Genomic DNA, 13,426 nt, shown 5'->3' on the forward strand with positions numbered 1-13,426 from the left:
CTGCGACAGCCTCCCCCAGGAGCCTGCCCTAGGAGAGAGCCCCTGTCCCTGCTTCGTCCTTGTCCTTACAGCCCCAGCCGCTCTGTACACGTGTGGAGCTCAGGCCAGCCATCCCCCGGAAGAGAAGCTCAAAGGGCCGTATCTCTGTCCAGTCCTTTGGTGCCTCCTCTGCAGCCCTCAGAGACACCTTCTAGGGAAGTGGTGGGGCGACTTGCTTGGGCCATGGTGGGGCAGGGACAAAGGCCGTCTGGGAGGGGTGGCTGCACCGCACTGGCAGGGGAAAACCCTTTCTCAAGCCAGGCTGGGTGTGGGAAGAGCAAGTGGGCACAGAATCCTTTCTCTTCTGTGCACACAGACCAGCTGATTGGCTAAACGGCAGCTAACGAAGCTGTAGGGTTATCTGGTGAATTTCCATCGTAGGTTCTAAATGATGTACAACTGAAAGCAATTTAACTTCGTGCTAATTTGTTTTATGAAGTGCCATGTTAAAATTAAACTTTCCCAAAACGTGTTACACATTACTGCCTACAGTTCACCTCTGTGATATTCAGACATGCGCTGGGGCTAAATCATACTAAAATACCTTGTTTTCAATCTTTTAGCACCTAAATGAAATAATCACAGTGCATTGTACTGTCTAATTGCTAGATATAATTACAACCTTGCAATTTAAAAAAAAAAAAAAACACTGCTCATTATGATAACCTACTAGAAATCTCTTTTTTCCTCAAATTGTTTTGAAGTTGGCCGGCTGGGTATGGGTGTGGCCGTCCCTGGAGTGCCATGGGCGGACTTCCTGGAGGAGGCAGCTGTTGGAGGCAAACAGAGCCTGGATCCATCCTGATCCTGCCACTTTGCCTCCCTGAGCCTCCATTCCTCAACCCTGAAATGGGGATGAAGAGACCCTCCTTCCTCCCAGGTTGGGGGAGTAGGCGAGGGAGGTGGAGATAGACGGTGTTTTCCAACAGCCCACACACGGGCTTGTGAGGAGCAGCAGGGAGGGCAAGAGTGTCATCGGTATTACGAGTTCTGCTCCATTCTAGATGGGGAGCTGCCAGTGGAGCACGGGCAGTAAGACGGGGTGAGGTGGGAATCGGGCCCAGGAGGGGAGCTCGCAGCCCGCCCTCCACTCCACGTAGGGCCAGCCGACCCATCTGAAAGCTCCTATCTCACCAACTCTTGGTTTTTCCTTTTCTCCAGGAAGAAGCTGGTGCCGAGACTGCTTCCTTTTACTCTGCATTACTGCGCATTCAGCCCAAAATTGTGCACTGCTGGAGGCCGATGCGGCGTGCTTTCAAGGCCTGCGATGAGGGTGGAACGGGGCTCATAGGTGTGGCGGACTTCCGGAAGGTGAGCCAGCTCTCGGGCATCTGTCACCTCTGCACAGGGATCCGGTGCCAAAAGCCAGCAGCCAAAAAATCTCAAAAGAGGGCCCCTGCCCCCTGCCGAAGGCCCAGGTGTGCGCTGCTGTCCCAGACCTCACTTCCTTGGGACCCCCAAGCTATCAAGGGCTAAGATCACTTGCCCCTCCCCTGCAGACCCCAGGTCCTCCTCCTGAAGATTTCTAGGACCCTGTGGGGACACTGGCAATGCCGACACCTGTGCCCAGCTGCCATCTCTGGGCTTCCTCTGGGGGGATCCAGGACCTGCGTCTGCCTCCCAGGACTCACAGAACAGAACAGAAACATTGAGGGGCCAAAGCGAGGTCCCAGCTGTGGCCACACAGGCCCGCAGACCCAGCCTTGCTTCACGGGGCCCCCAGGACCCCCAGCTGCCCCCCAGTGGCAGGGCCAGCTCCGCTCCCACAGCACAGGGTGGCTAAGCCCCTCTGGTTTCCAGAGTCACAACTTGGGTGGCTTTAATGCGCCCACAAGAAGGTACAGCATTGTCAGCGGGAACGTGGTGACCTGGCCGCCCCGCCACCACCCCTGGGGGGTACAGGGTCTTTTCTTTACCTCGAAGCTTTACCTTGCATGACCTTTGGTGTGTTTCTCCAGAGGAAAGAAATGGCCACCTTGAGGGGTAACTTAAAACTCCCACTTGTAGAATGCACAATACCTTGACTTCTACCCTGCTCTCCATCCCCACACAGCCAGTGAGGCTGAGAAAATAATCAAGGTCCAGACACTAGATTAAAAGTCACATGTTATGGCCAGAATAAAACAAAAACTCAGTCAAGCTATCAGAGACATAAAGGGGGAGGGGGCTGGTAGATGAGGGTAAAGGGATCCAATATACGGTGACAGAAGAACTGACTCTGGGTGGTGAACATACAATGTGATATATAGATGATGTAATACAGAATTGTACACCTGAAACCTATGTAACTTAACTAACAATTGTCACCCCAATACACTTTAATAAAAAAAAGGTTTTCAAAATCAGGTTCAATGGTATACCCACTTTACTTCATGAACAGGAAAAATAATCAAAGCATTTAACATAAATTAAAAGTTCAATAAAGCAAAAGGCACAAAAGTGATATTTCTAGTAGATTAGTGTGGTTCCAGGCTCTCGGTTCCAAAGTGCAGTTTCCAGGCTCTCAGCCTCACGTGGAAAGGTGCTGGCTCAGGTAGTAAATGGCCATCAACTGTGATGGGATGGCCATCAGCTGTGGCTACTTGGCCGTCAGCTGTAACCAGTGAGCCATTGGCCACTAATATAACTGCTGTGGCTACGCTAGTAGGAAAATGCGGGCTAGCAAGAAGATGGTGGCTGTGCTAGCAAGCGCGGATTGCAGAGAGGCGGATGCCGCCAGACAAACTATAGTGATGTGACTCCCCTACCTATGGCTCCGTGGGTGTTCCTTTTTGGCCTCGCCATATCCTGCGTTCTTATATGGGGAGTGGGAGCAGAGACCCCGCCTGACACCCTGCATGACAAATGGCGCAGCGAGCAGGGTACGTGCCGGCCAAAGCTCTGCAAAGGGCAGTGGAGCAGTTTGTGTGTCTGAACATTCAGGCTCAGGAAGACCAGGAGGAGCAGCTGCTGGAGAGCTGGACCCCCATGGAGGGGTGGGAAGATGTGGACAGTTCCCCAACCAGTAAAGGCCGGAGAAAGTGAAGGTCGTTGCGGCCCTGCTGGCTGGGAAGTGCTTGCTGAGGCCCTCACCCCCAGGTTGGGGAGGACTTGGAGCCCTCGCCCTGCAAGGAGGGCACACATTGTGAGGCTAACACACAGCCCTGGCGAATGACTATGGACTATGGAGATTCCTTCCATCCCTAATTTAATGGACCGCTTGACTGTTTGCTTGGGAACGTACCACCATGTAGTGGAATTGGCGGATTATGTTTGCTTTTGTGTCGTGACCGGCCGCCATCAAGAACATGTAAGCACCTTGATTGTGAGTCGCTGTTGTTCCAGCACGGTACCTGAGAGGCCCAGAGAGAGTGGCAGTGCCCTGAGAGCCCTGGCTGAGCCCAGGAAGTCTGGCTGTGCCCAGAAGGACTGGCGGTGCCCTGAGAAACCCTGGCTGTGTCCGGGGAGACAGGTGGTACCCTAAGAAGCCCAGGAAGTCTGGCTGTGCCCAGAAGGACTGGCGGTGCCCTGAGAAACCCTGGCTGTGCCCGGGGAGATTGGTGGTACCCTAAGAAGCCCAGGAAGTCTGGCTGTGCCCAGAAGGACTGGTGGTGCCCTGAGAAACCCTGGCTGTGTCTGGGGAGACAGGTGGTACCCTAAGAAGCCCAGGATGTCTGGCTGTGCCCAGAAGGACTGGCGGTGCCCTGAGAAACCCTGGCTGTGTCCGGGGAGACTGGTGGTACCCTAAGAAGCCCAGGAAGTCTGGCTGTGCCCAGAAGGACTGGTGGTGCCCTGAGAAACCCTGGCTGTGTCTGGGGAGACAGGTGGTACCCTAAGAAGCCCAGGATGTCTGGCTGTGCCCAGAAGGACTGGCGGTGCCCTGAGAAACCCTGGCTGTGTCCGGGGAGACTGGTGGTACCCTAAGAAGCCCAGGAAGTCTGGCTGTGCCCAGAAGGACTGGTGGTGCCCTGAGAAACCCTGGCTGTGTCTGGGGAGACAGGTGGTACCCTAAGAAGCCCAGGATGTCTGGCTGTGCCCAGAAGGACTGGTGGTGCCCTGAGAAACCCTGGCTGTGCCCAGAGAGCCTGGCTATGTCCAGGATATTGCATTCCCCTCCAGGCTCCTCGCACAGGGCCCCTCGCGGAAGACACTTGTCGCGTAGATTGTGAGGCGAGAGCCTGTAGGGGTGGAGTGTGGGGACAGAACCCCAAAAAGCAGTTTCCAGGCTCTCGGCCTCACATAGACAGGTGCTGGCTCAGGTAGTAAATGGCTATGAACTGTGGTTGGATGGCCACCAGCTGTAACCAGTGAGCCATTGGCCACTAATATAAGTGCCGCGGCTACGCTAGTAGGAAATGGGGGCTAGCAAGAAGATGGTGGCTGAGCTAACAAGAGTGGATTGCAGAGAGGCGGATGCTGCCAGCGAGACTATAGTGATATGACTCCCCTACCTATGGCTCTGTGGATGTTCCTTTTTGGCCTCACCACATCCTGCGTTCTCTTTTGGGGAGTGGGAGCTGAGACCCCGCATGACGCCCCGCACGACAATTAGTAAAGATCCCAAATGAATCATAAAAAAAAAGATACCAGAGAGATAAGGGGTTATGACCTCAACATGCACTAACAAAAAATGTATTCCTTGGGTCTGTCTCTGCTTCAACTAAACACTTTTTTTAAAAAAAGGAAAAATCTTTTCTTTACTAATCAGGAAGATGAAGAGCAGCTGCCTGCTATGGGCCCTTTGCTGAGGCTGAGGCTGAGGGGGCTGGACCCCTGAGCTGGAGCACACAGAGGGTGGGGTAGGCGGGGCTGGGCCCAGGCCTGACCCCCGGGCAGTAAGTGCCTGCAGCCCTCTGCCCTCTGCCCACAGTGGTTTCCAATTCACATTGTTCGTCTTGACTTTGGAGTCAAGTCGAATTCTCAGCCAGGCATTCTCCAGGCAAAGAAGGGAAGGAAGTTGGGTGAAGTCTGTTAGGAATTTGGGATGAGTAACAGCGAGGAGGGAGCAGAGCCAGAGTTGGGGACCAGATGGGTGTTGGGAGCCGTTCTTGGTTACCATATATGTAATCCTTATTTTTATGCACTAGGGTACCTGTCTATTAGGATTTGTTTCAGCTGCATACAACAGCCTGGAAATTCACAGCAGCTTAGACATGGTGGGAGTTTCTCTCTCACGTCAAAGAAGCCCAGGTCTGGCGTAGTGGCTGGGCAGTCAGTGGGGACGTCACTGTTTTGCTCTACCATCCTCAACACCTGGCTCGCTTCCCCAAAGTTGCCTCATGGTCCAACATGACCGCGGGAGCCCTGCCATTTCCATATTCCAGGCAGCAGAGGGGAAAAAAAGGAGAAAAAGGGCGTGTCCCTTTCTGTAGAAGAGGCTTCCCGGAGGCCCCACGTAACAGTCTCGCTTAGGTTTACGTGGCCAGAACACACCATACTTAGCTCCAGAGAGGCTGGGAACGGTCGCCCTTTAGCTGGATGCACAGCCGCCTGGAAGAACATCAGCGTTCTATTAACTGGGGAGGAAAGGGTGGTCGATCTCAGACGGGCAACTCCCAGGCTCCACCACAGGCGCAGGCGCTTGTCACTACTGCGCACCCTGACAACCCCTGCGCCCTGCACCTGCTGGCTGTGCCCTCCTCCCTGATGGCAAGCCCGGAGTCCCCACCTCGGTGAAGGCCCTGCGGCCAGGGCTCCCCTCCAACCCTCTCCTCTCTGTTCATCCCCCCCCCCCCCCCGTGGGAACCAGACGGCCTTATTGCCTTCAGGGAAGTGATGGTTATTAACCTCCGGGGGGCCTCTTCCAGTTTCACACCCACAGTGTGGACATGCAAGGGGCTGCCCTGCGGGGTGATGAGGGCAGAGAGAGGGGTGGGAAGCAAAATGTGTGTGGGGGGGGGAGAGAAGCGATGGGGGAGAGAGGGCTGCTGGGGGCGGCACTGGAGGTGAGGTGGCCGGGCTCCGGGAGGCTGGGGGGGAGGTGGGTGCGTCCCCAGCCCCTTCCTGGCAGCCGGCCTCCTTGAATGGCGCCAAGACAAGCTGGTCTCCTCTGTCTCGCAGGTCCTGAGACAGCACAGCATCAACCTGTCCGAGGAGGAGTTCTTCCATGTTCTGCAGTATTACGACAAGAGGCTGTCTGCGAAAATCCCCTACAACGACTTCCTGCGGGCCTTCCTGCAGTGAGCGCCCGGGGGGCCCGCGCAGACAGGGGCACCACGCAAACCAACAAAATCACGTGACTGGGGAGGGCTCATGAACTGTCCAGAGTGGCTCCAGAAACAACCCACACCCATGCCAGGTGTGCGTCTTTCCCGGGGTGAGCCCGGGCGAGGGGCAGCCCCGCGGCTGGTCGGACATCACGACGGCCTCTCCAGGCAGCCGGAAGTTACCCCTGCGCCTCAGGACCCCTCCCTCACTAGTCTGAGCAAATAAAAACGTTAGCCTTTGCAGAAATGATTCTTGAGACTTTAAGAGAACCACCAATGCTCAAATACTTTAAAACTCAGAATTTCTGGAGGTTTTATTCATGAGATCCTGCTGGGCGCCTCGGGGACACCCGAGGTCCCCCCTCCAGCCTGGGCCCCTGGTGCTTCCTCCTGCTCCATCAGATCCGTGCCCCTGCTGGGCTTGTCCACACGGCCGCCTCTGCCCCTGGGTCACGGACAGCAGCCCACGTCTACATCAGGCCCCACTGGTGCTTCAGGGATCAGCCTTCCTGGGGTCCAGCTGAGCTGGCCGCTGATCAGAAGGCCATCAGTGACCATCTCAGGAGAGACCCTTCGTTGGACATGACGGGGTCAGATAAGCTAAGAGCAGTTTTCATCTGCAGTTCTTTCCACCTATTGAGAAGCAGAGGGAAGTCAGATGGAGTGTGCTGCCTTCTGGAAGACTCTGGAAGGAACTGGGGAGAGGCAGGCGGGAGAGCTGTTCCTGGGCTGTCAGGGAGAGGTGGGGCGAGGAGCCCACACTGTCATCCGACCCCGGGAAGCCCCAGGCCCTTCCACACCGAGAGAGGAAACACCTCTGCTGCCATCTCAGCCCCAGGCCACCACTGCCACACTCCTCCCCCACCATCCCACCCCTTCCGCACCCCTGCGCAGGCCACTAGGCCCCAGCCTGAAGGCCCATGAGCATGTGAAAGTGTTCTGTTGGGTCACATTTGTCTCTGTGTGTCCTGTATTCCCGTCTCAGTTCAGACTGGACCCCAGACAGAGATGGGTGTGTTCACAGGAGGCTGCGACCCGCTTCAAACCGAGGGGAGGCCACCTCCATGGGATGCTCACTGCACAGACAGGCCCATACTGGGCAGTGACAGCCGTGCCGGGCTGACCCGACAGGTAGAGTCTGTTCCTGCAGCTGGGGGCTGAGGTGGGGGGTCTTCCCTCAGCTCCATCACATTTGACTTTTCTCTGATCCATCTAAACTGGGATGTCTGCACTCATTGCAATTGTGGAGATTTGCTTTCAGCCAGAGTGTACAGGCCCAAGGACCTCACCGAGGGGGAGCCGAATAAACACGTGAGCCCCACATGCTCGGCGTGCACTTTGCTTATTTTCTGAGGTAGGTGGCAGCTGGCAGCACCAGTGCCCCAACCACCAGGAGGGCAGTGGCCATGGCTGCTTCTCCCCTTCTCCAGGCTTTCAATGAGTTCTTAGGAAGCAGGAGCAGAGCTGACTGTCCTGTGGGTGCCAGGCCCTGCTGGCCACACTAGCCCACTTTGTCCCACCAGCCACACCACCTGGCAAGGTGGAGTGTCCACCCCTATTGTAGAGATGGAGACACTGAGGCCCATGCAGAGGGAGGGGAGGAAGCCCCATGGGACCGTGTGGCAGCCACGGGTACCCGGGGCGGGGGGTGAGGAAGTGGCTTCTTGCTTTCTGCCCTTCAGCCAGACTCCCAACTTGGCAAGGGGGGCATCGGGATGAGGCTGAGGGGGCTCTGGCAGGGCCGTGTAGCAGGGATACCCTCAACCCCAGCAGCTCTTCTTTCTGAGGGATGAAATCCCTTGGCCCCTATGTAATTTACCTCTCTGGACTGAGCCTCTGTTTCTCCATCTACAAAATGAAGATAATAACCTGTCCTGCCCTCCTACTGGGCCCATCCGTTCCTGGGTCCAGCCAGTGAGCTCATTCTGTGCCTGGCGCAGGAGCCAGACACAGACCTGCTCCCTGACAGTAGGTCACAGGCAGTCAAGCGAGAGGAGGGTCAGGGCTCAGGGTGGGGGGTGGGGGTGGGAGCCCTTAGTCTATGGGAGCCCAGTGAGCCCCGGCCTTAAGCTGAAAGCCTGGAACCAGGCCTCAGAACAGGATTTCAGCCAAAGCGGAGGAGGGGTGGGTCCAGTGCCCTGGGCGTCAAAGCCAGGAGGCTGAGAAGTCCAGGCCATTGCCTGAAGGCCTCACCATGCTCCCGATTGGGCAGCTGGCCCCTCCTTCTCCTTTTTCCTGGGTCCTGGATCCCAACCAGGTGTTCAAACTGAAAAACTCACTAATAAGATTGCCTTTGACAGCTGCCTGCATAGATGCCACGTGGTCCAGGAAAGAAGGCGTGAGTTTGAAGATAACATGTATGCAAAGTGGAATGCAAAGGGCGAAAAGTGAAAAAGATTCTATCATTGGCAAAATATCCTTCAAAAATGAGGATAATTTTATAGAATCAGAAAGCTTGAAATAGGTGAATTGAGATTAGCTAGTGTTAAGAACAGAAAAGAGAAAAAGAAAACTGAGCAGAGCCCGAGAGACCTGTGCGGTACCACCAGGCAGACTAACACACACGCAAGTGGGATCCCAGGAGGAAAGGAGAGAGACAGGGGCAGAAAGAGTATCTGGAGAACCAATAGCCAAAAGCTTCCCAAGTTTGAAGAAAAATATGAATCTACATATCCAAGGAGTTCAAGGAGCTCCCAGGAGGATAAACTCTCAGAGACCCAGGCCTTGGCCTATAATATCAAATGTATGACATCTCAATCGATGCAGAAAAGGCATGTGACAAAACTCAGCATTCATTCATAAGAAAAACTTGCAGCAAGCTGGGAACAGAAAGGAACTTCCTTAACTGAATCACAAGCACTGGCACAAAACTACAGCTGACATTATAGTGAAGGGCGAGAGTGTGAGTGCTTCCCGCTAAGAGCAGGAACGAGGCAAGGATGTCCTCTCTCCTCCCTTTTATTCAGCATCGTGCTGAAAGCCAGTACAATCAGGCAAGAAAACGGAAAAGGAACAATAGAAATGGAAAGGAAGAAATAAAATTGTTCCTTTTTACAGATGTCATGGTTGTCTGCATAAGAAATTCCAAAGAACCCACCAAAAACGCTAACTGCGTATTACAAGGTCAACATACGAACGTTACTCGTCTGACTGAGTACCCACAGGGAACGACGGTAGTGTGAAGTTGAAACAATATGCTATTTTAATCTCCCCCCAACGAAGTACTTAGGTATAAATCTAACAAAGTGGGTACAGACTCTGCAGGATAAAAAATGCAAGCATGGGTGAAAGAAAGATCTAAAGTAGAGAGGGAAATGGTTTTCACGAATTGTTGAGACTCAATGTTTCTAAAATATCACGTCTTTCCAGTTTGGTCTGTAGATTCTATGCAGTCACAACCCAAATCTCAGCAAGATTTATATATGTCAAGTTAATTTAAAAATGTACACGGAAGGTAAAGGAACTAGAATAGTCTGACAAAGCAACTCTGACAAAGGAGAACAAAATTGAAGGACTGACACTGCTCATTTTCAAGATTTACCTTTACAGTTATAATGACCAATAGAGTACGATATTGGGGGGAAAAGACATATAGATCAACAGAACAAAATAGGGAGCCCAGTAACATACCCACACAAATATAATCAACTGATTTTTGACAAATGTGCAAGGGCGTTACAATAGAGAAATTGGCAAAATTTCATATGCAAAAACATGAAACTTGACACATACCGTACACCTTATACAAAAATGCATTATAGACCTAAATGTAAGACAAAACTATACTCCTTCTACATGGAACATCAGAGAAAAGTCTGCATGCCCTAGGGTTTGGCAGAGTTTTTCGATACTACACCAAAAGCACAATCCATAAAGGAAAAAAAAATGATAAATTGGACTTTATCAAAATAAAAAACTTTTGCTCTGAGAAACTGTTAAGAAAATGAAAAGACAACCCGTAGACTGGAAGAAAAGATTTGCCAATCACAAGTGCTCAATTAAGGATTTGTATCCAGAGCATAAAGAATTCTTAAAACTCAAAAACAAGAAAACAACCAACCTAGTTTTTAAGGAAGAGGACAAAAGGTCTGCACAGACACCTCACAAAAGAATATATGTGAATGGAAAATATGCATATCAAAAGCTGTTCACATCATTAGTCATTAGGGAAATGGAAATTAAAACCACGGTGAGATACAGCACACACCTACTCAAATGGCTAAAAATTTTTTAATTGACAACACCAAATTCCGATGTGGACCACAGGAAAACTCAGCTGCAGGTGGGATTGCAAAGACATCCAGCCATTTGGGAAGATAGTGTGATTAAAAAGGGGCCAAACAAGGGAATTTTTCTGGTGATGGAACAATTCTCATAATACATAACCCAGACTAATCATGAAAAAATATCAGACATATCCAACTTGAAGGACATTCTACAAAATACTCAACTGGTATTCTTCAAAACTGCCAAGGTCATAAAAATACAGACTGAGAGACTGTCACAGACTGCAGTAGACAAAGGAGATGCAATGACTAAACGCAAGGTGGAATCATGGACTGGATTCTGGAACAAAGAAAGGATATTAATCAAAAGCTGTTGAAACCCAAATAAAGAATATCGTTTAACAAACAGTGTCACACCGGTGGTAGTAACTTCGTAGTTTTGATGACTGTACTGTGTTTCTATGACATTAAGATTCGGGGAAACGCGGTAGAAGGTGTAGAGGAAGTCAGTACTCTTTACAACTCTTCTATAAATCTAAAATTCTTTCCAAATTAAAAGGTTTTTTTAAATGGGGAGATCATGTCCTGTTGTTCGGGGCCCAGCCAGGCTCCTTCTTCCAGGAAGTTTTCCCTCATCTCCCTGTGCACTGGGTTTGGTCTTCCTCAAGGCCCCCAAGCCTGACCCTGTCTGCCACTCCGTGGGCCCCAAGCATGCGAGGCCAGAAGGGCTCAGCTCCCTTTCTGGGCTCAGACGAGCCTTCCAGAGGACACCGTGAGCTTCCAGGCGGCAGCGTCCGATTCCCAGACCTTGGAGATCTTCCCAGTCCGTGCATTCAATGAGGGCGAGACCGAGCGGCCCTTGGAGGGTCTCGGCCTTCCGTGAAAAGACCCCCAGCTGGTCAGGCAGGTGTGGGCCCCTGTGGGGACAGAGTCCCAGACAGCAGTTTCCAGACTCTCAGCCTCACATGGAAAAATGCTAGCTCGCGTAGTAGATGGCCATCAGCTGTGGCTAGTTGGCCGTCAGCTGTAACCAGTGAGCCATTGGCCACTGATATAACTGCTGTGGCTACGCTAGCAAGAGCGGCCAGCATAGAAAGAGCCCAGCAGCTACCAGAGAGCTAGACTCCCGTGGAGGGGTTGTTGGTTGGGTGGCAGAGAAGCGGTTGGCAGATTGTGGCTCCTGCTTCCTGTGTCTCCAACCCAACCGCCAGCAAGAGTATGGCGGTGTGACTCCCCTATCTATGGCTCTGTGGGTGTTCCTTTTTGGCCTCACCATGTCCTGTGTTCTGGTGCGGGGGGCGGGACCAGAGGCCCTGCATGGCACCCTGCATGACAGCCCCGCTGGGAGCTGTGGGTGTCCTGAAGGGAGAGCCCTGGGTGAAGCCCTTACCTACAGACGGGTCACCTCCACTCATTTGTTCAGGAGGCTCAGGCAGGGGTCTCCTGGAAGAAAAAGGCCTGGGAATTTGGGCCCCGTGGAGGTTCAAGCATCAGCTCCTTGTAAGCTGAATAGCACAAAAGAACAGCTGGGGCAAGTCTCCCTGAGGGTGAACTTACTGTTGGGGCAGAGGGAGAGGGAAGGGAGACAGCTCTCTGGATTGTCCGCTGGTTTACTGCAGGCAATAGGATAGTTTTCTGGGACCCCATCCTGTATCTTCCCCCCATATCATGGGGACACCTGGGGAAAGATGGCTGTAGTGTGCGAGAGCACAGAGTGCTGAACCACCAGGTGCCCCAGCACCCCTTCACTACTGGTGTGAACTCCAGACACGTCAGGGCTCATCTACACTGGAGGCAGCTGGAGGGCAGGCTCTGCAGCAGCTGCATCTCACCCGCAGTGCCTGCAATGCCGCAGCACCACCAGAGGTGGCGGCACCTCCAGAGGTGGCGGCAAGGTGGCGGCAGCTACAGAGGGCTCCTGCCCGGCTCCCCCTGGCCAGGAGCAGCCACAGGACTGCCTCAAGTCCAGGCACCACCGCGGCCCACAGGTGGGGAGCCAAGGCCCAGACAGGTTACTGTAGGCACGTGGGACATCCTGGTGCAGGCAGGGGGACTGTTTGGGGTGGGGGCAGGTGACACGTGGGCAGCCTGAGGACAGGAGCGGCTCATGAAGAGGCTGACCCCATTGTGGCATGCCCCCCGCTGCCCCTTCTGCCCTCTGCACAACCTTTGGGGAGGTCTCCCCCAGCCCCATGGCGTTGGTTATGACCCTTAAATGCAGGTCTCCAGAGAAGCCCCCCCCTCAACTGGACACCTCCCCTGCATAGCCCAAGGGCACCTCCAGCTCACGAGTCCCAAACAGAACACAACGTCCCTCCTCAAACCTGTTCTTGCCACTCTGTGCTCTGCCTCCATGACCGGCAGCCAACGTCCAGTATCACCCTTGGCTGTCCCTGACCCTCACCCCCACATCCGCTCTCCATCAATCCTACTTCCTAAACCTGTCACTGCCACCATTGCCACCTCCTAGTCCAAGCCAGGCCCATGGGAGGTGTTCAGTGAATGTTTTTGGAGTGGATGGATGGTAGGTGGATGGTGGATGGTGGATGGGTGGGTGAGTGGACGGGTGGATTAATGGATCAATGGATGGATGAAAATGGCAGAGCTTCTGCAGTTTAGGGAGCTTTGAACCTTATACCTGCCAGTGCTTTCCTTGGGCAACACCTGGACCCCTAGTTTGACCAGAGTTAGGTTGAACATATTTCTCCAGGAAGAGCCCAGAGCTAAGGCCATCTGGAGGCACTTGGCTCAGGGGAATCAGGCAGTCAGGTATTTGAACACGATAGACAGGGCACAGAAAGGCCCCCAGGCGAGCCACCTCTGAGGTCCCCACCGCCAGTCGCTGACACATGGAAGGTCTTCGGCCCCAGAACTCTGTCCAGGACTCAGGAATCCACCGGGATGACGCTGCTGCTCCCCCACGTGCCCTACACGACACCCAGAGACATACCCAGGAAGAAGCACCACGCAGACTTC

The 13,426-nt window shown here is 53.4% G+C and overlaps 1 protein-coding gene across 12 annotated transcripts in view; it reads left to right on the forward strand.

The window, feature by feature from the left end:
• Positions 1 to 6,225, forward strand: part of EFCAB6 (EF-hand calcium binding domain 6) — a 218,053-nt gene extending 211,828 nt beyond the window's left edge. For 10 of the 12 annotated variants that reach the window (XM_088796046.1, XM_074326516.2, XM_088796049.1 and 7 more), the window contains one exon: positions 1,201 to 2,384. In XM_088796046.1, the coding sequence (XP_088652172.1) occupies positions 1,201 to 1,515 (315 nt within the window). In that variant the 3' untranslated portion in view covers positions 1,516 to 2,384. Of the gene's footprint in view, positions 1 to 1,200; positions 2,385 to 6,078 lie in introns of those variants that run through there. The other 2 variants (XM_088796050.1, XM_074326517.2) reach the window with 1 other exon arrangement.
• Positions 6,226 to 13,426: the final 7,201 nt, after the last annotated feature.

This window comes from Rhinolophus sinicus, chromosome 1 (genome assembly GCF_057876585.1).
Source record: "Rhinolophus sinicus isolate RSI-liver-muscle chromosome 1, RSI-T2T, whole genome shotgun sequence".
NCBI classification, from domain to species: domain Eukaryota; kingdom Metazoa; phylum Chordata; class Mammalia; order Chiroptera; family Rhinolophidae; genus Rhinolophus; species Rhinolophus sinicus.